The following is a 25535-nucleotide window of genomic DNA, read 5'->3' as shown; positions in this document are numbered from 1 at the left end:
TCAGTCATACCTTTCAGTAGAATTTCCCTATTGTAGTCCTTTAATTAAGAATGAACAATACAGAGAATTACACAAAGAAGGGGAAAGTGCTTTTGTGGAAAGACATTGCTTAGAGTAGCTCTGACCGACCAACTGTTAGAAAGGTATCTGTTACCTAATCTGAAGCATTTCTTTATGATTTCATCTGAACAGTTTGTAATCTCCAATTTTAGATGCAACATGAAGACTAATCTGGGGAAGGCTTTTCAGATGTCACTCAGTTATGGTTTTTCCATTTTATGTATAGGTTGTGAGAGAGCTGAAGAACGACCTACTAGCCCTGAGGATGCCTCGGAAAAAGACTCCCCAGTATGGCTACGACAAGGAACAGTGCACCAAGACCGCGGCTGCTCTGAAGGACCCAGACTCTGATGGTCCTCCTGGAAGCGGAAATGACTCCTGTGTCGTTCTGCTCTCCAGGCCCATAGAGATGATCCTCATGAGGTAATGTTACGTTGACTGTTAATCTGTATGATAGTACGCTATCATTGTAGACTATCATGCGGGGATCAATGCCTTATCATAGTGTTCCCCTTTGATAGTAAAAAGGCTGTCTGGACCTGTAGAGATTGTCCTCATGATGTGCTGAAAATGCCTTGGACTGATGGGCTCCATGTTAGTGGTCAAACTAAATACTGTTGTCAGTTATCTACTCAAGTACATGTATTCATCCCAAGACCAAACACTCTGAATCAGCTCAATCCAATCTGCTATTTTAGAAATATATGTCATGCTGAAATGTGTCTGTTTATATCTTAGAGATTTGCAATCCCATGATTTCCTTTCCATCCTTTATAAATGGAGATTAAGGTTTTTTGCCAGTTACATGTAAGTTCCCACTTTTGCTTCCTGTGCAGGATACAATAAGATGCCATCAGATTCAGATATACCTTATTCTGAAATGTGTTTGTTTACAGTTTGGTTATGTGTTGTCCCATGATCTTCAGACCTTCCTGAAAAGATGGAGATTATGGTTTAATCAGTCACGTTCCTACTATCACTTTCCACTTCTAGATATGAGAAGATGCCATCAGACTTCACAGACCTAAAGACATCCATCGAGGTGACATCCACCTCGGTACCCGTCTACATGAACAGTAAGGCGCCCTCTAACAACCTGAACCGATTGGCGTGTTATCTCCACCATCGACGGTGGATCTGGGAAGCTCAGAGTGATAGCGGGATTCAGATTGCCACCAAGGCTGTTGCCAACATCCTAGATGTTCTCACCAAGTAAGTTGAAGTATGTCTTTAGTATCTGAGTAAAAGTCTCCAGTTTTCTGTTTCAAGCATGCAAATTCTATGTTCTTCAGTGTTCTCTCTGTGGTTGTGTTGTGGTCTGGTGGTTCTGACTCTTTTAGGCAGAGCAATGTGGGTTTGATACTCAATTGGTGATTTCAAGTCCGGTGTTGGTGTTGAAATTTGGATTGCTTCCCCTTGCTTCAAAACTTATTCAGAGTTTGCAAAACAGACCCAGATCACTTTATCGACATCTCAACAATTAGTGAGTGACTTTTCGGGACCATCTTCATTTTATGTTTGGTGTTATGATCATGTAAAAATTGACCTAACACCAACACCAAAAGGTCAACACTGAACTTGATATCACCCAATCATGGCGTGTATTCCTTCAGCAAGAAATGTACCCGCATTGTGCTGCACTCAACCCAAGTAAAGTGAATGGGCATGCAGCAGGATTAATTCTTTAAATGCCCTGAGCACCATTGAAAAACTGGAAGCTCGAGCTTAAGCAGGGGCAATAATAGCATCACTTTGTATCCTTGAGCAAAGAGCGTTAAATGAATCCTGCTATTATTATTATTACAGGGATGCCACTTTTCTGTGTTTATACGGAATTCCGACTTTTTCCCTGTTGTCCGTCTTATTTCCGTATTTCCGACTTTTCCTGTTTTCTGTATACTAAAAAAAAGTTGGAAAGTCCTCCTTTTACCCCCCTACAACTCTCCCGATTGCGATGCATGTCGATCGACCGAGTGAAAGATATTTCCCCGAGATATTTGCTTTTATACATTACATAATTTATAAACGCGCGCACTGCCCACTACGTTCATTGAGTTATGCTTGTATCAAGGCTTTTTCGATTGGAATCCTTAATATCCGGGCCAATCAATGCAAGCGACAAGTTCCGAACGCAAGCACATAGACAAGCGCAAAACAGCGGCACGAATCGCGATATAATAGCGACTGGTAAATACGTCTGTAAAGATGATGACGTCATCCAAGATGGCAACTTACAATGACCAACGAAAGGATCGAGGATGACTAAGTTTTGATCATAATTTGAAAGGAATTAGCGGTAGCTGCTGTATAAGGTACGATGTTTCTGAATTTTATATATTTTCTTGTGAATTTGGATGTGATTGTTTTTTCATAATGTGACATTTTATGTACCAAAAACGATCAAAAAATCGGTCTGCCGAATGTTGGATCTAACGTTACAGCTGCATGCCGATATGGTACGTAACCCAGGGAGCTCCGGCCCGCTTCGCTGGCCGGTGCTCCCTGGTACTGGGTTAGCTGATTGTCTATGTACAGGCCAACAACTCTTCAGTCTATGTATTGGTCAGTGGAGCCAACGCGGTTCAGCGGAGGAACCAAAATACAGAGACTGAAGCTTTTACTAGTCTAGCGTTCTATTACTTTAGAAACACACAACTAACTACCATCAGTTTTTCAAACCTTGGCTTGAATGTCATCGATCACAACAAGGTAAGAAGCCACTTGCCCCCCCCTAAATTTTGAGGTGGGGATACCCCCCCCACCACCAATGCCCCAATTCACTGATCCTGGACACTGTCCCTGCCCGCTTCAGTATTTTTGGAGGACACCTAGTGGCATCCCTGCTATTATAATGCATTTAAATTTGATTTCTTAGTCCTCGGTGACATTAACAAATCATATGATAAAGCAATTGAAATTAGCAGAATTCTATAGAAAAGGGTAAGGTGTTATTGTACAAGCACAGCAGTATGCAGATAATACTTGTTAAACACATGCTAAACACTGCGATTTGATTTGATTGGCTGATTCTCTGACGATGTATGGTTTTGTTTCATGATTTCGTTGGATTTTGCTTTGATTTTGTTTTTGTTTTTTTCTGCGATTCAAAATTTTGGTCCTGAACAGATAAAATTCTGTGAGATAGGTGTTGTACCCAAATTCTGCGAAATCTTTCAGTTTTCCATGTCTCAAAAAATGGGACTTCATTGTCTTGAATGACGTGGAGATTACAGGTCAAGACATGCTTATTTTGGTAGTTGTAGAAGTGCAGGCAATGTCGAGCCTTGTCTTTCATAAGAACAGCAGTATGAAACAGTACTCATCTAAGGAAAACAACAGTCATGATAATTTTATTTCTTACATGTAGTTTATGTCAGACATTTCTTTAGGATTCGATACCTCGATTCATATTGATCATCATTCTTATTCGTTTGTGACAGATTGAGGTTACAACAAGGTTTCCATGTGGCTTATTCAACCAGCGGAATACTCAGCTTTGTCATGGAACTGAAGATGAAGGTAATAAAGGCCAATCCCACCCCCAACATGAAACGGGTAGTCATTCATTTTCACTGACTATTGTTATAAGCTACCAAAATCCTTGCATCTGGTTGGCTCAAAGCTGATCTGCCGGTGAAAACCACTGACTAGTTGTTTCGTGAAACACTCCCCATACATTCACATGTTCCTTTTACACTCAGAATCCTCTTGGTAGCATCCTGGATGCCAGGCAACCTCCTGAAGCCACAGACCAAGCTGATTTGAATAAAAACAAGATAAATCAAGTCATAACAATTTCAGCACTGCTTTAACTTTATATCAAAATCAACTATCTATAAAGATAAATGTTTTCCATACACCGAGCTGATGAAGGCTATACTTTATCAAGAATATTCCAATTTTCTTTTGAATGATGGAAAAGTACCCTTTGTGAAATCACTGTTTAATGGCATGTACAATGTACGTGGTTGATGATGTACATGTTAACGTATATCATTTTTCAAAGGGTGAAATAAGTAAAATTAGAATTTATGAATACTGCTTTCCAACATTTTCAATAGACGAAATTGGTATAGGCTGAATTGTAATTGTACGAAGTAGTAAATGAGCTAAATGGCAGTTAGATCAAATGATTCATAGATGATCGGGGTCTCGTAACACAAAGGTTAGTGAGTGATCGCATGATTGATTTTGATGATTAATTGTGCAATGTAATCAATTCAATCGGTCGTAAAAAAATGTTCTAGTATGATTACTAAGCTTTGTGTTACCGGCCCCTGGTTGTAGACGAACTATGATTAGACCACGTGGGATGAGGATGAATGGGAAGTATTCAAAGCGGGTGTAGACCAAGAGGAGCGTCTGTGGAGGGTCGTGGCCCCAGTGGATAAGTCTTCTGACTTTGAAACAGAGGGTCGTGGGTTCGAATCCCAGCCATGGCGTAGTTTCCGTCAGCAAGAAACTCATCCACATTGTGCTGCACTCAACCCAGGTGAGGTGAATAGGTACCCAGTAGGAAGAAATTCCTTTGAATGCTTGAGCGCCTAGGCAGCTCAGCTAAAGCCGGGGTAATGATAATAGCAGGGCTCACTGGTAGAACAGTTTTCGAATCTGAAGTGGCTACCCTGGGTAATAATGCCTATATTATTATTATATTATAAGAGGAAACTCACCATTTTGTGCACCTGACAGTTTGTCTTACTATGAAAAAAGTAAGGGAGCTTTTCATGAAATGGGTAGTCATTCATTTTCACTGACTATTGTTATAACCTACGAAAATCCTTGCATCTGATTGGCTCAAAACTGATCTGCCGGTGAAACTCACTGACTAGTTGTTCCGTGAAACACTCCCTATACATTTACATGTTCTTGTTACACTCAGAATCCTCTTGGTAGCATCCTGGATGCCAAGCAACCTCCTGAAGCCACAGACCAAGCTGACGCAGATGAAGCCACGGAGAGTGACCAAGGCATAGAGCAGACATTATCCTCTAATGGTCAGGAGGTGTTCCCATGTCTGCTCCAGTACATTGTCTTCCCTCCCCACTCTGCAACGTCAAGGAGAGACCGGTCTACATCGTGAGTATCATCTATGCGCGCTTCCAACCAGTAGGTTTTTGGCGTATTGAGTACATTTTGCAACCGAAATACGGCAGTACGTTTTTTCTTTAAAAAATATGTTTTTGTAAAAAAATAAAATAAAAAAAAAAATTTGTTTTTACAAAATCGTAATTTCTTGAGAAAATTAATCTCTATATGTCTCTATTTCCTAAATTTAAACAAATATAGTTATTAGATCAATGTGATTTCAGGTAACTTGGTTGTTTTTTTTCAATCATTTTGTTAAAACCAGGGTGAGATATCCACATGCTTCAATGTTGTTGTTTTTTTCATCTGCAAGAGCAGCACATATTTTAGCTTGCATGCAGCTTGAGCGCCGCAATGAGCGAGTGTGCCAAGCATTTTATTATGAAATACTCTTATTTTGGGAAAAATGCATTTTTTTAATCACAGAATACAATATTTCATTCCCAGAGGTTTGCAGGTCTGGTATCGTCTATCCAAAGCTAAAACAGGGTCGTAGTGAATAAACATTTCAATTTCCTGTGATTTATTATTCAAATGTTTTTGATTAATTTTGTAGTGCCAACCATTTAAACATATTTTCTGCTGATCTCATTCAGACCTCCTTGAATATGCTTGTACATTCAGTTTTCAATTCACCCTCGATAAATCAATGACAGAATTACATTACAAATTGATGAATGGGCTAGGGGAGACTCCTTTAGAATACTTAGGAAAATATCCTGACTCAGTCCCCTCAAAATTTGAGACTCAGTATTTTTCAAAATGGTATTTATTGTGATAAAATTCAATTCGCAGCCAAAGGCTGAATTACATGAATTTGTACAGAGTAAAATTTCAGGATACAGACAGAAAGTATTGTTGATTTGTACAGGAAAAATTCTCAAGTGGTTCACTACAGAGTTAATGATTAAACTATATATATATGTATATATATAATATAAGAGTACTTCATGTATTTTTTTTTATGCAGAGTTGGTGATGACGACGATGATGATGACGGTGACGATCAGGATACATCAGAAGCGGATGGAAGACTACAGCTGGTGACGGAATGCTGGATAGAGCCCCAGAGTGGAACCATCATTGATCCTCCGAAACAGATGAAGTTCTTAGATGGCCTCAACTACCAGACCATCCCAAGAGTGGTATGATTACAGTGATGCCTATGAAAGTTGAATGTGCTCCCATATTGCTTCAGTAAAAAATATAACTATAATGATGCAGAGGAAGCATACTTAATAGGATAATAAAGAAAGCAGAAGAAAGGAAAGTGAAGGGAGGGGGAAGGGATATCAAAGGGAATTTGAATTGAAGTCAAACATTAAAATTACATGTAGTATAATACAAGGAACAATTGATTTGTGAAACTGTAATGCCTTTTCTTGTCACCTTGAACAAACAGATGTTTCCAAAGGACCAGCGCATCATCTCTGTCCTCCTCAACTTCGAGCACCTCCGCGTCATGTGCTCCTCCGCCATTGACGGAGACATGGCCACCATGTCCAAAGGGGAACGTGGCTTTGGAGGGGTTGCGCTCAGCGAGACTATCCAGCGTATGCCTTACGCCTTGGATGTGATGACTCTCCTACCCATGTGCCAGCAGGCCCAGGTCATGTGCTCGACCTTTATTGCAGGTGAGAAGGAAAAACACGATGGTTTGAATTAAACGAATATAGATATTGGAGATTTAAAACATATTTTTTCATCAACCAAGGACCCAGCAACAAGGACTAAATAAGCAATAGTGCCCTTTCTTTCATTCTTCATTTAGGCCTATAAGGAAATATTTTTCTTGCCCCCCCCCCCCATCACTTGTGCACCTTGATCATCTCTAACAAGATGGATATAGTGCTTTACAGATTGCATGAATATTATCATCATCGTCATTGTCGTCGTCGTCATCATTATTGTTACAACTGAAGAAGCATTTGAGAAACCAATTTCAAACTTGGCTGATGTATGTATAAGTTAGTAAGAATGCTCTGACTAGATTTGGAGGTCACAGCGTCAACGGTCACTGGAAAATATTTGAAAATTTTTCAAGTTATGGGTGTGAAATATTGTTGGTCTGGCAATGACAGAGGCATAGATGTAAATTGTGACTGCCATGTATTCAAGGATCCATCCACTTATGATACAGGAAGCGCTGCAAAAAGATGACTGACCTGAGCTTTAAATAGTCCACTAGATTGGATAGCAGCTTGCTCACAATGCTTAAGGCTGGTGAGAAATTTGGAAATTATTATAATAAAAGAGCTTTTATATTGTGCAGCTGCTATGATAACATATTCTATCATCTTTATGTTTTATCTGTAGGTAAAAATGGAACAGAGAGTACCAGGTCTAGGTTGAGCTTCAGGTACCCGAAGCCCAACGACATCCTCTACACACTGCTCACAGACTCAATGAAAACTATGACAGACTTCAAGCTGGACCTCTCTGAAAAGGAAAGCCTACTCTTTGCCCAGTCTGTCCTTGATCGAAGCAAAGACAGCGATGTGGCCCGTCCCTTTGGCCTGTCCTCTGCGGACATCTCCAGTCTCCTCTTGGATATCACCGATCGCCCTGCAGAAGGTGTAGAGAAGACACCAGGTTCGCAGGACAGACCTAGCACTCCGTTGGTGGAGGAGCAGGGGAAGAAGGTGCCTCAGTGGACGCTGTATGTGAACAATGTCGGGAAGGACCATCTGATCTTGGTCTTCATGCCAGCTTCCTATCAGGACCTGGAGCTGCTCAGTGCTACCAAGGACGGTGAGTGATCCTTGGGAGTGTTTCACAAAGCAAATAGTCAGTGATTTCAATGACTAATGCAATGAACTTCTGGAAATCCTTGTTACTGATTGGCTGAGAGTAAATTAGTCTGTGAAAATCACTGACAAATCTCTTCATGACATGCTTGCCTGATGCTTGGCTGGTGATTCATGCACATTACTATTTCCAGTTGGCTTTTGCATTCTGCCTGCTTATTTATTATGTATTGAATACTGAATAAAGGGAGAACTTGCTGCCCTTTGCTTGACTTAGAAGTTTATTTTGTTTTGAATGAAGGTGCTAATTTTATTCCACATGAAATTCCTGGTACATTGTTTAAGTTCTTCATGTTAGTTTGATACATTTGTCTATATTTTTTTGCGAGAAAAGAAGAAAAAAAAATCATCCCAAATATAAATTTTCACCTTAAAATTTCAACTAGATCCTGAAGCGGATCTATCCATGGCACCTGAATCAGATCAGGTTAAACCATCACGCGAGTCCCGCTGGAGCAAGAACCTTGACCAGACAGATAGTGAAGATGAGAGTCCTGGCAGAAAAACAGCGCCACCTGGAGTTGAGAAGAAGACAGCCACTAGCCTCCCCCTTTCCATCTTCGTCTATGATTGCTCTCTGGCGGCCCTGACCAACTTCCTCCTGGAACGTCTTGACGAGAGTTCAGTGACGAATATCGTCAAGGATTTGACCTTTGCGTCTATGGATGCTGGTGCCCAGGTCCCGACCACACCAAGGAATATCCCAAGGCAGAGGACAAGGGGATTCAGTGAACAAAATGGTGAGAGATTTATTCTATCTACCTGTTCCTAAAAACAATAATGGTTTCTTTTGTTGCACTCAAGTCTGTCAGATATGACATTCCTGGTGCTCAGCTATTGTGTTCTTGTATCCATGATTCTATAAGAACTATTAGCGAAAAGCTTTTGGAAATTTTAGTGATATGTGATTTGAGAGCTAATTAAATACACATTTAAGCAGTCAATTTCAAGACTTTGACAGATTGAATTACGAGTTGGTAGAAATAATGTAAAATTTACTCCATGTACATGTATTAAATTTACCAGAGAATGTGAATAATGGGGTTATAAACTCACAAACAACATACATGTAAGGAAGGCCTAGGAAATGCAATATACTGGATATTATCCAGTACTGCAATACTTTGTGTAAGTATCCAAGTACCAGACTGCACACACACACATGTACAGGTAGGCACTGACAAGCCCCTGTGTGTAGGATATTATTCATTTCATGATTCCTTGAATTAAAGTGGTTTATAGGTGGTTGTTCTTGCTCCACTTTTAGAATACCAGTTAGGATGCCAATGAGCACCAACCTTTCTGCTTCCCTCAGGGGTAGTGAGGAGTAATATCTTAGTCAAGGGTGCAGTATATTGTATATACCCAGTTGTTGTGTGTCCGGACAGCTGGCATGTCCGGACGATCAATTTTAGAAAGTCATTTGGAAAAATTTGTAAGCGAATTATAATCAATTTTTATTACAAAATGTTAGGAAATATTATAGAGAACAAAATAGAAGATGATTACAACAATTGAATTCATAATTTTAGGGTAATCCAAAGAGAAAAAAAGAAGGTTTCAAAAATATGAAGTGTCCGGACACCCGACCCCCCCCCCCCCCTCCTACTGGCACCATGACTTGGGCTCTATTACATAAGGCTTAGCAATTTTCAGAGCCCTCAAGAACTGCAGTTTGTGTACATGTAACTGACTCTGAGGCCACTCTGATTAAATGAAACTGAAAATTAATGAAATGAAATAATAATAAATAGCGATTGAATGTGTGGACTGATTTCTACATTTGATTGCATTGATTATTGTGTATGAAATATCAGCCCTGCAGTCAATCATTAATCTTTGGTCGAAAACTACATGGTACATCTTAGCTGATCTGTTTTGCATTCTAAATGTCTTCTGAATTTGAACGTATTTCTTACATTCGATTTATTTCCTATTTATAGATTCGTTCATCCCACCATCCTTCGATAGGAAGGGAAGCAAGGCTCTGGAGTGGTTCTGTGGGAGGCTCGCCAACAGAGTTCACAAGGCTTTTGTCATCGGCCTGTTCAAGAGTCTGCAGTACGGTCAGTGGGTGGACTGTCACGATGTCCAGTCAGCCATTGAATGGGTGTGCGAGGAGTCACTCTATGAAATTGACATCACAGAGTTTGTTCAGGTTGTTTGTGGGCATGTCTACGGTGTACGGGCAAAGGTAAGAATTAATTCAGTTTGTTTGAAGGGAAATCCCAATGATTCACCATCAACACTTTCATCAACATCATCATCAATTTCATCATCATCACCACCACCATCACCACCATCATCAATTTCATCATTATCACCATCATCATCATCATCATCATCACCACCACCATCACCACCATCATCATCATCAATTTCATCATCACCATCATCATCATTACAATAAGGCTGCGGGAAAGCTGCTTGATAGCAGGATTCCTTCAAGAAATGCTGCATGTCTTTCTGCATTTCTTTTGTCTTATCTACAATGTCTATCTGTCTTTGATCTCTGTTTATAGGTAGATGCAGAGCAACAGGTTGCCGATAAGCTCCAGAAGAGAATCAAGTTTGCTGACGTAGATGAAGAAGAAACACCTGAGAAACCTGCTCCAGAGAAAACTCTCAAGTAAGATACAGTTCTCAGCTCAAAAATCCTTACTCTTGTTTTTAAGTGCATTAATTTTAGCATCCCTGCTTGCCTCAATGATCTTATTAGATATCAGCCCAGTCAGAGTCTTTGTATACAATCAAACAATCGTCTCTCCGAAATACATGCAAAATCCAAGAAATTCAGTGATCCAGCTTTTGAGAAAATGGCACAAAAATTGTGAAGCTACCTTCCCCATGATATCGGATCAAATACAGACTTGGACAGGTTCAAATCTGTGTTAAAAACCCACCTTTGTGAGAAATAAATTTAGTCACCTTTCCACATGCATGGAGACTATGGTGCTATGCATTTTTTTTTAGAGCTGAATAGTATCCTTATTATTACTGTTGTTGTTTATCTTTCATCAGCCAAGAGATCAAGTCCAGCATTGCCGGTCGCAAGAAATCCCCTGGCGTCATGGTCCCCCTGGAGCTCCTCACAACCTCACCCAACAGACATTGTGAGGTCACCAAGGGTCTGCATGCCATGGTCAGGGAGCGTTTCACCCAGGTCATGGGGAACCACTTCAAGCCGGTTCCATCCAACCGTGATATCTGGTTCTACCGCCTTGGTGGGGAGGCAGAAGAGGATGAGGAAGATGAGGGGAAGGAGGAGGAGGAAGGAGATGGTAAAGGAGATGATGATGGCGGGAACGACTACAGAGATGTCGAGGATTATGATCAGGTAAGCGTATCGTGAGGAATCTGCTCTTAGCCTTGTTACGTTACACTAACGAAGAATGTTGCATGAAATATTTTTGCAATTCATTTCAAATAACAGTTGCAATTTTACAATTTTATGATCAAAATCTGTTTTTACTTTTTGTTGAAAAATTATCAATCAAAATTTCAATCATGATTGGCATACAAGTAGATTCATATTCATCCAAGATATTACAGAGTGCAATGCACTTTAAATAAAGATGTACATTCATACTTTGCATTTTTTTTTTTCCGGGGAGATTGATGAGCAAAGATGTTATATTACATGATTAAATATTGACCATAGCAAAATAAAATTTGTGCATTTGTCATGAGGATAATGATGTACAGTACATGTAGAAAGTGTGTGTTTATCTTGAAATAACCTGAAAATATAAAAAAAAGTCCTGTTACATTTTCCTCTTTTGCATGTAGGATTTTGCTGAAGTTGTTTACCGCACTAGTGAAGATTTAGAGTCGGAAGGCTTGAAACCAAGTCCTAGATTTTCTGGATCTCAAACACCAGAAGTGTTTTCTTCTGAGAATCCAAGTGGTAAGCCTTCAATCTTTGCTTTGCATGTAGGGATGGATGGATGGATGTAAGGATGGATGGATGGATGGATGGATGGGTGGGTGGGTTGGTGGGTGGATGGATGGATGGATGGGTGGGTGGGTGGATGGATGGATAGATGGAGGATGGATGGAGGATGGATGGATGAATGAATGTAAGGATGGATGGATGGATGGGTGGGTGGGTGTATGGATGGATGGATGCATAGATGGATGGATGGATGTACATGTAAGGATGGATGGATGGGTGGGTGGATGGATGGATGCATAGACGGAGGATGGATGGATGTAAGGATGGATGGATGGGTGGGTGGGTGGATGGATGCATAGATGGATGGATTGATGGATGGATGGATGTAAATGTAAGGATGGATGGATGGGTGGGTGGGTGGATGGATGGATGCATAGACGGAGGATGGATGGATGTAAGGATGGATGTAAGGATGGATGGATGGGTGGATGGATGGATGGATGGATGGATGTAAGGATGGATGTAAGGATGGATGGATGGATGGATGGATGCATAGATGGATGGATGGATGGGTGGGTGGGTGGGTGGGTGGATGGGTTTAGGGATGGATGGGTGGGTGGGTGGATGGATGGATGGATGTATGGGTGGATGGAGGTATGGATGGGTGGGTGGATGGAGGTATGGATGGATGGGTGGATGGATGGATGGGTGGATGGGTAAGTGGGTGGGTGGATGGATGAATGATTTGATAGATAGATAGATGGATGGATGGATGAGATAGGTTATATTTTTTTTCATTAATGGTGATAATATAGTATTATTTTCTGTAATGCACAAATGCAAGTACGTGTATTCTAAGGAAATTGTTTTGCTTCAATATGTATGATTTTTCGGACACTAATTGACTTTATTTTTAAAGAATTGATTTTGATTCCACTAGGAAATGTCTAACAATAATTTCCCATGTCTCTTTTTCTGATGTGTTTTCTGTTGTTTTCTTTGTTCTTTCTTATACTCTCATTGTCTTGTAGCCAAACAGGTGTCGAAACCAACTAAACCTAACAGCGAAACCGTTTCTCCTCCTCAAAAGAGTAAATGAAAATATTGTATCCCAGACTCACACGTACATGCCTGCGACCCAGTCTGACGTCAGCCCTCATACATACCATATATTTACTGGGTGCATCAAAAAAGGAAATCCAATTTTCAAAGTTTCTAGTCGTGAGAAAATATGAAATCAGTGACAATTAAAATCAAAGGGTTTAAAAGTAAATATTATCAGCATTCAAATGGTTCGTTCATAATATATTTAGAGCCATACATCAATGAAATGTTGGGCAAAAATGCAATTTGTTTATTTTTGGCTCAGCACAGTGGACATAATGAAAAAATGGAAGAACGGAAACATTAAAAAATCTTATCAATTCATGTCTCATCATCTCATCTGTTATTAGTTTCATTTAAGTAAATTGTGCTTTGAACAGATTGAGTGAATTAAATCAAAATGCATAAAAAAAACTCTTTTTGGAAGTACTATTGACCAAGAAAATTCCTAATTCCCTTCTGTAAAAGCACACATTGCCATTCACAATTCGCCGACACAATGTGTGATGGAAGTGGACCGATCACTATTTTGCACTACTTAACTTTTTTTAGAACAATGCTGATCAGTGGAGGTTGGTCAAAGAAACCTAATTCTGTTGTCTTAAGAATGCTATTGATTCAGACTAAGTAATGTAGGTTTGTGATTATTGATTGGATAATTTTCTCACAAATATTCATGAAAGTTGGGTTTCCTTTTTATTGAAACACCTCATATATTGAATATCCAATATTCCAGGTTGAATTTATTTCTTTATCTTATTGCGAGTTGGCCCCCAAACATTGCATGTACATACACTATGCATGTGGAATAAAAACTGTGAAGAGGATGAATAATAATTATAAACCTGTAATATCCTCTACCGTGCTCCTGTATGGTTCAAAGTTGTGCATAGATGATGCAGTGTTGCCAATTTTGTATTTTTCCCCGTTACATTTTTCTAATCCATATTCTCATTGAATATTTAACATACATGTATTAAGAATGCCATTTGTATTTTCCCAATTTTATGTTTGCAATCCACATGGTCATTGTTTATGTTATGAAATGCTTGATGCTGTCTGTTTTGTGTCCATATTGCTGATATATTCTCCATGCTTTCAATATTATCAATTGACATGTTATCCTCAGTCGCATTATTTTATCATCAACATCATCACAAACATGTATCAAACAACAAATGCAGTTTTCATATTCCACACGAAAATTTTTCCCAAAGTTTTGCGAAGGCCTCAAATGTAAAAAGAATGGTTAAGTCCATCATTTGCATTTTGTATGGCAAAGGTACGCTAGACATGCTATTCATGAATATAAATTGATTTGTGAAACTAAAAACTAAACTGCACAAATTTAGCACACTTTTGTCTCATAAAATGCAAATGTCAGAGTTTGCCAACTTTTATTATACATGTATGAAAGTCACACTGTTTGGTATTATTTATATGTATTTCAACTTGTGCAGATTTACAGGACTTGAGAGACTTTAAACTTGAATGAGTGCAAACCAGATTATTCATTATTTGTGACATTATTGGATAGATTACAAAGTCCTGCGCAACCTTCTTCACATTCAAATTTAATATTCAAATTTACATTTACATTCATTTTAATTTTGTTTTACCCAAAAGTTGACAAAATTTTATTTATTTTTTTTGTAATTCATGTTTTATTGATCCTTTTCATCAAAATATACATAACAAAACATTCATGACAAAATTTTATGGTGGAAAGACTGTTCGCAATATGCAGTGTATATGTATTTCATGTCACAGAACACTGCAAATTACATGTTTTTCTAAAAGAGATCTTATCAGTAGGACTATGTGTAACTCCACGTACTACGTATGGCTTCTTGAATTAACCACTTTTTTATAAGATGAAGATAAATTCCAATCAATGATTGATAAGGGAGAGAATAATTATGATTTGGCTTTGAAAATTATGGCACATGTAGTCAATAAAGAGAATCATTTAACAAGAACTTGATAGATTCTGTTCAATGTAGTTAAAACAAAATGAAAATCACCATCGGGTCATTATCGTTCTATTCTTTCATGCTCATTGCAGAGGTCAACTCACTGGCAGACGGAGCCGAGGACGACCACTTGGATGACTTCGCCAACGAGATGGAGGATGACCATGGTCGCCTTGACAACAACAGCCTCATCAACTCCATCAGCTACGTGTACCAGAAGTCGGAGGAGAGGAGCTACGAGCTCCTGCCTGGAGCCCCCAGTCCGAGGGGGAGCTCGGAGGAATCGGTGATGGGCAGCGAGGAGGAGGAGCAGTCGCCCCTGTTCGTCATGCTGGTGTGCTCGGTGAAGCTGAAGACTAACGTGGGTCATCGCAACGTCAGGACCATCCCAACTTGTTTGGGTAAGTCATGGTGTGCTCGTTATGTCAGTTCATCTTGAGATTTCATGGGAAGTATTGTACATCACGATGTGCTTATTCCAGACTAATGAGAATCATTAGAAATTAATAGGGTGTAATATGGTGTGATAGGATGTAATATGCATGAAGCTGCATCTTTGAGGCTTAGCCCATAAAGCAAATCACAGGAATTTCTTTGTATGATTCAGCCAAAAATCCGCACAAGGCAGCGGGACAATGACTCTTCCATATTAGGTAGGGAGAAGAATATCGATTGCAATTACATACATGTACATGTAAGATATAAAATTCAGTTTGACTCAAGTTAATAGAGAGCACATATCGATGAATTACCACTCAACCTTGTCTGTACAAAATATGGGAAGAAGATTATATTTTTCATTGTTTTTCTGGGTTTGAACTACAGGAGACCTCATCAGCTGTCTTGAATCTCAACCCTCTGAGGAAATCAACCTGAATGACCTCTCAGTGACCCTTGACCTCATGTGCCTATCACTTCCTGCTGACCTGGACTACCTCCCAGAGGCAGGCGACCTGGATGATGAGGACACGTACCGAGGTGCGTCGTTCACAGAGCACTCGCCACCGACCTCCCCTCACCCTGATCATCAGCTCATGAGGGCTAACACTCTCTCAACGTCGGATGCTGGAGAGTAAGTTTTGTTTGACTCTTTATTCAGACCGTCTTCAAGATTTCATTGGATGTTTTCAGTTGTACAAACACCATTGATATTTGCTGGTTATTTTTTCATATGACCTTATGATGAGGACAGTATGAACTGCCAAAAAGTCTGCTAAAAGTATTTCATGAAGTTTTTACAAGCTGTAATTGTGCATAATGAACGCCCCCTAAATATAGTTATTTTGGCTTGGCAGTGAATTTTGATTAGCATTATCATATTAGTAAACTTCAAAATACTTCAGCATAAGCCACGATGTACGTGTACTGTGATTGAAATATATTGGGGCCTGCATTATAACTTGCTACATGTATATTCCATCTTTTGTGAGGTTGCGCTTTGTGAGACACAAAGTACCTTTGTTCCAAACTGCTATGCATCTGTTGTGTGTGGCATTCCCATTGTTTGTAACATGAGAATTAGTAATAATAAGATGCTTGTGGAGTCAGTTCGTGAAAGAATTGACTCTGACTTCTGGTTTGGTAAGGGTCCCAATGGATGATCATGATGGTTTAATGTTTGTTCTTTAGGTTGGTCAATGATATGATGGACTTCCTTGGAGCGCTACCAGATGGACAAAGGAAAGCCATTGATGACACTGAAAAAGAGGTATGATTAAATCCGTCCTTACTTGAAATTGATATTTAATGGGAATTTAAGGTTTAATCAATCCTTACAGTTACCTATATTGCAGTTATTTTAATAAGAACATGTTTTGTAAGCTGCTGTTGCTGACGATAATTTTAGGAATGGAAATTATGGTGATGATGATGGTGGTGGTGATGATGATGATGATGGTGGTGGTGGTGATGATGCAGATAATTATGGTGATGATGGTGATGATGATGATGATGAGGATGATGATGATGAGGATGATGATGAGGATGAGGGTGATGTTGATGATGATGATGTTGATGATGTTGATGATGATGATGATGATGATGATAATGATGGTGATGATGGTGTTGATGATGATGGTGATGATGATGATGTTGATGATGTTGATGTTGATGGTGACAGTGATGATGGCGACAATGTTAAACAAAATCTTGTATTTTTCTGTGTAGGTAAAGTGGCTTTTAAGGGATGAGATAGTATCAGCAATGCTACACATTAAGCGTGTTACCGTGGCAACCCTTGAGATGGTAGCACAGCATGTAGAAGACTCTCAGGACAAGCCCAACTGCAAAGCCGAGGAGCTAGCCCTGCAATTTGTATTTGGACCGGAGCACAGCCTGGCTAAATTTACTAGTGTAAGTTTCTGATGTCATGATGTTTTATGTGAGTTGTTTTGTCAGTTATGCTCTGTGAAATAGATTTGGAGTTAACAAGAAATTAGAAATGAGGGCTGCATCAATCAGTTATGATGATGATTGTAATGTTGTTAATGATGATGATGATGGTAGCGGTGGAGGTGGTGGTGGTGATGATGTTGTTGATGATGATGATGATCATCATCATCATGGTGGTGGTGATGGTGGTGGCATTGGTGGTGGTGGTGGCAGTGGTGGTGGTGATTGTGGTGTGATGATGATGATGTTGATGGTGATGTTATCAGTGGTAATGATGGTGGTACTCAAAATTGAAATAAACACAGTCATCTGCACAATCAGTCAGTACACTTCGAATCACTTAGCCCAGGCTGCAATTAATGTACCAAAACAGATTTATGCTGATTGAATAATTACCAAATTTTTTTTATTGTAATTGTACTAGGAACTCTATTTTTAACACTTGTGTGATCACTGTATACCTGTTACCTTTGCAATAATGTCTTCAAACATTTAAACACTTTAGGAGTTTGAGAGGCTGAGCATCCCCAAGCATCAGTTCTGCAAGGTCCAGGACTACTGGTACCTAGCCCTGGACCAGCTCCAAGCAGAGACCCTTAGGAAAGGTCAGGCTCTGAAGACAGCCCTGGAGACCTATAACAACCAGCTCCGGCAGCAGGGCCAGGACCAGACCGAAAAGGGAGATGGGTCCAGCAAAGATGACCAAGGTGAGACTTCAATGGGACCAGTAAACATAAGCTATGCTCTGGTCCAAATATGTGGTCTAACTATGGATAGACAAGTGTGACAAAAATCTTTTGTATTTAAAGGTTCAGTCGAATATATCGTTGGGTACTTGGCATTTTGAAAGCTGCATGAGTATGCCCATCGTTAATCTTGCTTTTTCGTTGTCAGGTCTGATCATACCAACTACCACTATCATCTACACACCCCCCTCTCCTGAGAAGCATGCAGTAAAGAGAACGGGTAGTAAAGAGAGTCAGGGGGAGGACCAAGGAGAAGGGATGCTTTCCAAGGAGGCAGATGAGGACATTCAGGTAATCAGAGAGGATGTCACACCTCACTGAGGAAACACCATCCCGTTTCATAATTTGCTCCATATTCATGATAAAACTGATGAACTTTGAGCATTGTAGACCAAATGCATTGGATGGTATCATTTATCTTAGAATTTCCTGCTTAGATTTTGCAAAGAGATCATAGTGTGTCTTATAAATCCAACTTTACATTTATGTGCCACTGTTTGTTATCACTCCCAAAATGGTAATAACTGATCGAGATCGCTGTTGCATTCGCATTTTGTTCAAGTAAACAAATCAGGATTATTTTTTTGAAATTTTGAAGTGATAGCAAATTATTTTGTGCAGTTATGTTCACTGGCATTCCATTTCCTGTTGTTTTGAAGGTGAGTGCACCTAAAACTGAAGGTGAAGCTTCAAAATCAGGCTCCTTAGCCGACGTTGAAGTTGGCGTAGATGTCACGCAAGACATCGAAGATGTGGAGGACGAAGCAACGTTGGAAGGGGCCACGATCGTGGAGGACACCGCTGAAATCCAGACAAAGGCTGAGAAGGAAGAGGACTCAAAGATAACCAGTGCAATATTGGAGGATGTTGCTAAGCAACAAGATGGAGAAGGGATGAAGGATGAAGGAGAGGTGGAGAGGGAAGAAGTGGAAGAGGAGGCGTTGGTCAAACCAAGACACGCTGATGATAACCTCTCAAGGAGCAGTGGAAGCTCCATACAGGTGATTATGTTGATTCATGCATTTTTCATTTCCACAAGCTTAGAATTTCCTATCTGGTTCCTATAGGCAGTCGATGAAACAGATTTCCACGTAATATAGTTTTCTTTGCCTAAGACAAATTTTGTTCGACACAGAAATATGATTGACGTAGGAAAATATGACTTAGAAGAGTTACATATTTATATATAATTGTTTTGTATCTTCTGGGCTAAATATAGCTTCAACTTGGGCAAATATGTAAGTCAAAGAAGGACGTACCTACTATATTCCTTTCCAAAAAATTGCTCGGTTTTTATTTTACAAGATGTAAGGAGTCAAGCTTGCTTGAATCAAAGTCACACATCCATTCTGCATTGGTCAGGTGTTAGGTGTATGTAGAAGAGATTTGGGCATTTGGATAGACCTAAATATGATGATACCTTGAATACTCTCTGTCCTATATGTATGTGTGATTGTGATAGTATATGTCCTTGTTTGAACTTCTTTATTCATCAAAATTTACACAATCTGACAATAGAAACTTATATCTGGTATTAAGTTTATGGTGTTCATCAATGTTTACACAATCAGAAAATACTAAAGCTATCAGATATTTCGTGGTGCTTGTTGAATTTGACACAACATTTCAATCATTGTAATTTTTTTTGGGGGGGGCAATTTCCATGAATTTGTTCCTAGGTCCTATCGGAGGAGACATTACAAGAAGACGCTACAACCCTACTCATCAGCGAATCATCCATCCAACTAGGCATGGATGAAACCGACAACGTGGGCTTCCAGCGTTATCATGGTGACCATAAAGAAGGCATCGATCGGGAGGACGGGGAATCGTTCAGCGGGGATGGTTCTGAAGGTGAGAGCACGCTGTGCAGGACTAGTACCAGCTTTGAGGTGCTGACCCGGATAGGGGATGATGATTCCGTCATTGGAGAGACAGAGGTTGAATTGGATACCCCTACGTGTACATTACCAGGTAATGTCTTTGATGTATTTGTATGCCACACCTCTTTGAATAATGACCTGGGCATGGACCAGTTTTTTTGACATTTAGTGACTAGAATCTGAAAAATATTACAGGGTCAACAACGAGATTTTCATGTTTCAATATTCGCCCAGACCACGAACAAATTATCCTACATTGTACCTACTTGTTATTCACCTGCAGAAATGTCTACACATACATATATTTTGTATAATAATGTTGTTAAAAAAATTGCACCCCTTTTGATGATACCAGACATGCATACTTTATTCAGTTTCCAGCTTGGAATTGTATTAGACAAGAACTACATGTATGTTGACCATTACTTTTTCAATCTGAATTGATTGCCTGTATTTCATCATTAGACATGGATCATTTCCAATATCTACACTTTTGTATGAAGTTAATTGATATCTGATGATAATAATAATACAAATTTATATAGCGCCATCTATCTAGAAATATTCTATTCCGAGGCGCATTGTTATTATTATTATTACCTCAGCTTTAGCTCGAGCTGCCTTTCAGCGCTCATGCATTTAAGGAATTAATCCTGCCAGGTACCCATTCACCTCACCTGGGTCAAGTGCAGCATGATGTGGATAAATTTCTTGCTGAAGGAAATTACGCCATGGCTGGGATTCGAACCCACGACCCTCTGTTTCAAAGTCAGAAGACTTATCCACTGGGCCACAACGCTCCACGCTTAAACTGATTAGGCATTTAAAATGCTAAATATATCTTCTTTAACTCCATTAACACATGAATATATTTTAGTCTATCAAAAAATAATACTTTTTTATCCAGTATAAATGGTCATATACACAGAACTTTCAATTAAATTCAGTGACATTTTATCATTATGGTTGCGTACAGCTACTCCTGAACACCAGATAGACTCCGCCTCCACTACCACTGCATCAGCTGCAGAGGACCCCGCCTCTCCAGGGGCCCATCTCCAGAGCCCCTCCCCTCCCCTCACCCCATCCACCCCCAGCTCCCCTCCCAGGCCCAGGGTGGGGTCAGAAGCAGGGCCAGGGAAACGCCCAACCCACAGCAGGCAGGGAAGCGGAGGCGTGTCCAGTGGACCATCAAGTCTTTTCCAGAGCTACGTCAGTCACAGCGGCAGTACCGGAGACAACGATGAAGAAGGTAGTGATTTTTATTGTAAATAAAGTTTTATCATCATTAATTTCTAAAACAGCATGTTATGATTTGATGGCAATTTGATTTTAACTTTTTTGAGAAACACTGCATGTTTGTGTAAGGAGAGGAATAGTTTGATATTTGAAACAATTTTTAAAAACTGAAAGTATTTTTATCATTAGGTCTGTATACAATTGACAGGTCAACATTTTGATGGTAGTGACATTGACCATGTGGAATCACATCTGTTTGGAGATGTATCAAACAATTAGGGCCTATATGCCTGGATTCTGGGTTATCCCCAAACTTGGCTCATGCAAAGAATATAGACAACCGGCAAATACCCAAAACTAAAATGTGTCTGTCCTTTTCATAATCATCTCACTTTAGGTTACGATGCCAGTTCAAGTGACATTGACCATGAAGAGTCGCATCTATTTGTAGATGCATTCAACCATTCTATGCCCGGATTCTGGCTTATCCTTAAACTCTGCAGGGATAAGGTCAACCTCTTCTTCCACACAAGGTAACATTTGAACTCTTACAATCCATGGGATGTTCGTAACAAGGGTTGATCTAGCTAGATTAGACAAAGATTATTATCAAAGCAGACATTAACATAAAATACCATGATGACAATTAGACTTACAGTACAATTTGTATTTACTCGCAATAAAGGGTTTGGTGAATTTTTGTTATTGTTTTTCATGAAGTGCTAAATTTGAAATCCTTTGAGATACATGTACCCACACTTCTACTCATACAGTAGATAAATAATAATAATAATCCACTCTTATATAGCACTTAAAGGAAACCAAAACCTAAGAAGAGAAGTAATCTTATTGGAAAGAGTAAAATGAGAGGAACAATTCAAAAAAAGTTTCATCAAAATCGGTTATGAAATAAGCAAGTTATGGGAGTTTGAAACTCTTGTTGTACTTTCTATGGGCATCCTCAAATTGGCAAACGTGCTTCAAAATTGCTGATTTTGTGGACAACGCTCCTTTTGTTTTGTACACAAATTTTCAGATTTTCCTCATCTTTCAAATAGCATGTTGCCTCCTTCTGAGCACAACATATGTCATGGGAAAATATAATCCACACCATATATGTCAAGGTCAGGAGGAGATATTGTGAAACATGTAAAATAAAGGGGAAAATCTGAAAATATGTGTACAAAACAAATGGAGAGTTGTCCACAAAATCAGCCATTTTCAAGCACGTTTGCCAATTTGAGGATCCACATAGTAAGTACAACAAGACTTTTTAATCGTCCATAACTTGCTTATTTCATAACCGATTTTGATGAAACTTTTTCTAAATTGTTCCTCTCATTTTACTCTTTCCAATAAGATTGTTTCTCTTCTTGGGTTTTGGTTTCCTTTAATACATCGGAATGACCTCTCTAGGTGCTTTACAGATATATTTCCACCCCAGTCATCGATCCTTGCATGCCCGCATACAATGTATGCACATTCTCCACTCCCTGGGGAGCATTCCAACAAGAGTTACAAGACTCAATCGCTAGGCATACTACATAGGCTTTCGCATCCTACCAGGTACCCATTTAACACCTGGGTGGAGAGTGGCAAATTGAGGACTGACGCCTTGCCAAAGGACACTAGGCCATGGTGGGATTCCAACTCACGACCCTCTGATTACAAGGCAAGGGTCAGAACCGTTACACCACAATATTTTGGGGTGTATGACAAGAAGAAGGGTCTTTATAAATGTTAGCCATTATCACTGTCAGAACTTGTTACTATCTTCTTTAACAGGGAGAGGAATGAGAGCGAAATGCTGGTGGAGCAGAAAGACATCTATCAACAGGTGTCGGATGCTATCAGGAACACATGTCGTCTTGTCAACCAGGTATGTGTAGTACATGTATACAGATAGAACATATCATCGAGGGCATTAGTAAAAAATTATACACACAAGGTACCTTTGGAATAGTTCTAACATGCCCGATACATGGCTGAGGGCATTTGGACTGTTTTAATGGTAACGTGTGTAACAGTGAAGATGTGAATCCTTGATATTTGATAAACCATCTTTATTACAAAATCATGATGGGTTAGTTCTAGTCATTAGTACCAGTCGTTACTAGTTTCCTCGTTAGCAAAAATAAATAACAGGTCACACGATAATTTTCAGCAAATTGGGGTCCATATCACAAATCTATAATGTAGTCTATAACCTTCTGTGCAATTTTGTCCATGGCAGCCAAGAAATTTCTTCACCACATTTTTGTTTAATATTACATATATTTCTAACCCTGATAATAAATGAATTTAATTGAATTCAAAAAATAAATAATTAAAATGCATATCCAACTTAATTGATCCAAAATGTTACTGGACACCATAGATTTCAGTATATTATAAACAAATGAGCAAATGTAAAGGTACATTTATGCCAATTTATGCCATGCAACAGTAACAGGTAGTGTGAAATGTGAAACAGAATAAACCAAAAAAATGAGAATAAGTTATACCAATATCTTTTTTTATATCATATTCAGTCTGTATATACTTGTTTCTGCCTAAGTCTGTGAATTTCTAGTTCTGTTTAGATCTGTTAAATACTCATCAACTTATATTTCATATTTTTATTTGCACAGAGATTACTCCTTCAAGAGCTTCATAACAACAAGACATGTAGTACTCTGTTAGTTGCCGAGAGTGATGAGGATATCTGGAAGCAAGAAGATACGGAGACTCCATCGGCTAGGGGATTATCGTCAGATGAAGGTAAGATACAATGAATGTGATTTCTCTTTTCATTTCATTGATACTTTACTTTGTTTGTTTGTTTTTCATGTACAATTTCTAAAAAATATTGTTATGATATACATTCCCCAACCAGTTATCGGGAGGAGAGACCTGTGGGTCACAGTTCTGTGTGCACGCATCCTTGTAGGCGACCCAGATTGGCTGGCTCCTCCAATGTGCCTTTGAATGTCTTTGACAGATATATGGCGCTATACAAATGCTGTGCATCATCATCATCGTATACTGCATTTTTCATCTTTATGTATACTTTAGTTATTGTCAAAGCCTTTGGAAACCAAATTTCTTTGTATGCATACATTTACCAATAAATTGATCTTTAATCTTGATTCTCTTTCTCACTCTCTTTTCCCTCTGTTTTATGTTTCTATTTTCCTCCTTCTTTTGACTTTCTTTTCCTCTTTGTCTTTCTCTTCCTCATCCTCTTTCTTTCTCTCTTTCTATATCTCTTCCTTTTTCTTTACTCATTCTCATCATCTGTATCTTTTCTTTGTGTATATCTATTTCTTTTTCTCTAAGTTTTCCTCTTCATTTCACTCCTCTTCCTCTGTCTCTTTCCTTTTTCTATTTCTGATTTTTTTTCTCCTCTTCCTTTCCCTTTCTCATCTATTCACCTCCCTCCTGTTCGTCCATTTCTCTCGTTCCCTCTTTTTCCTTTTCTCTCTCTCTCCATCTCCCACTTTCTTGTTCTCTATGGCCCGTATTCTGAAGTCGGCTTTAACTTTGTGGTTTAAAGGTTTGTGGTTTCAGGTTTAAAGTTGTGGTTTATGTATGGACAGCCAATTGTTACATAATCACTGACAGTAGAGATATCATACTTCAGTATATCCGGCTCTCAAATCATTCATAATTGTGTAGGAAGTATAAATAGATGATTGTCTTCACCATCGATGAATCAGGAAAGAGCACAGTAAACGTGAGAAACGTACAACTTAATAAAAATTTTGATACCTTTGGCTTCCCATACTTAAACGACAACTTTAATCCTGAGTTTAAGTTAAACCCGACTTCAGAATACGGGCCTATCTCTCTATGCTATCTCCACCTGTCTCCCCCACTCTTCCGTCATCAATGTAAAAAGTGACATTTATTGAAGATGTTAATCAAGTATTTCTTTCTGTAACTCAGATGAAGATGAGTATCGTCAAGGAGGCAAAGGAGACTACCTAGCAGCGCAGCTATGGTTTAATCAAGGTCACTTTGCATGTGATCTAGTACTGAGTCAAGATCTCCCCGTTCACTCAAGACTCAAACCATCCCATAGACCTGGTGTACCTTCTCGAGGTAAGATCTATTCCATACCACCCCTTTCATAGTTTCACCCCAAATAGTTCAGATTGGATGCAGCTCAAAATTAGATGGCTAGCAATGAAAACTGTGTCCATGAATTATAAACTAATCTGCATTATTTTTATGAGTGCAGCAAAAAATATTTTGTTAATAAATTTTCGGCATTACTCCTATTTGTTTAAGATCAGTATGCTAGATGTGTAATGAAAATCATAAGTCAGAAAACATTGGCACCAGTGGGATTTACACCTGTCATCCAC

General features: G+C 39.2%; 1 protein-coding gene across 5 annotated transcripts in view; it reads left to right on the top strand.

The window, feature by feature from the left end:
- The window catches only part of LOC121423448 (KICSTOR complex protein SZT2-like), a 90349-nt gene that overhangs the window by 21687 nt on the left and 43127 nt on the right, over positions 1-25535 (top strand). For 4 of the 5 annotated variants that reach the window (XM_041618790.1, XM_041618788.1, XM_041618789.1 and 1 more), the window contains exons 19-44: positions 287-483; positions 1054-1272; positions 3501-3579; positions 4943-5139; positions 6119-6293; positions 6551-6782; positions 7465-7899; positions 8342-8695; positions 9899-10149; positions 10478-10584; positions 10977-11292; positions 11745-11862; positions 12882-12941; positions 15020-15328; positions 15753-15999; positions 16557-16635; positions 17094-17279; positions 17824-18025; positions 18213-18355; positions 18724-19065; positions 19744-20038; positions 20924-21199; positions 21584-21719; positions 22972-23065; positions 23817-23946; positions 25114-25269. In XM_041618790.1, the coding sequence (XP_041474724.1) occupies positions 287-483; positions 1054-1272; positions 3501-3579; positions 4943-5139; positions 6119-6293; positions 6551-6782; positions 7465-7899; positions 8342-8695; positions 9899-10149; positions 10478-10584; positions 10977-11292; positions 11745-11862; positions 12882-12941; positions 15020-15328; positions 15753-15999; positions 16557-16635; positions 17094-17279; positions 17824-18025; positions 18213-18355; positions 18724-19065; positions 19744-20038; positions 20924-21199; positions 21584-21719; positions 22972-23065; positions 23817-23946; positions 25114-25269 (5335 nt within the window). The remainder of the gene's footprint in view (positions 1-286; positions 484-1053; positions 1273-3500; positions 3580-4942; positions 5140-6118; positions 6294-6550; positions 6783-7464; positions 7900-8341; positions 8696-9898; positions 10150-10477; positions 10585-10976; positions 11293-11744; positions 11863-12881; positions 12942-15019; positions 15329-15752; positions 16000-16556; positions 16636-17093; positions 17280-17823; positions 18026-18212; positions 18356-18723; positions 19066-19743; positions 20039-20923; positions 21200-21583; positions 21720-22971; positions 23066-23816; positions 23947-25113; positions 25270-25535) is intronic. The other variant, XM_041618787.1, reaches the window with a different exon arrangement.

The sequence above is a fragment of the Lytechinus variegatus genome, chromosome 11, assembly GCF_018143015.1.
Source record: "Lytechinus variegatus isolate NC3 chromosome 11, Lvar_3.0, whole genome shotgun sequence".
Classification (NCBI taxonomy): Eukaryota; Metazoa; Echinodermata; class Echinoidea; order Temnopleuroida; family Toxopneustidae; genus Lytechinus; species Lytechinus variegatus.
Note: the sequence above shows the minus strand (reverse complement) of the source record. Positions and strands in the feature narration are given on the sequence as shown.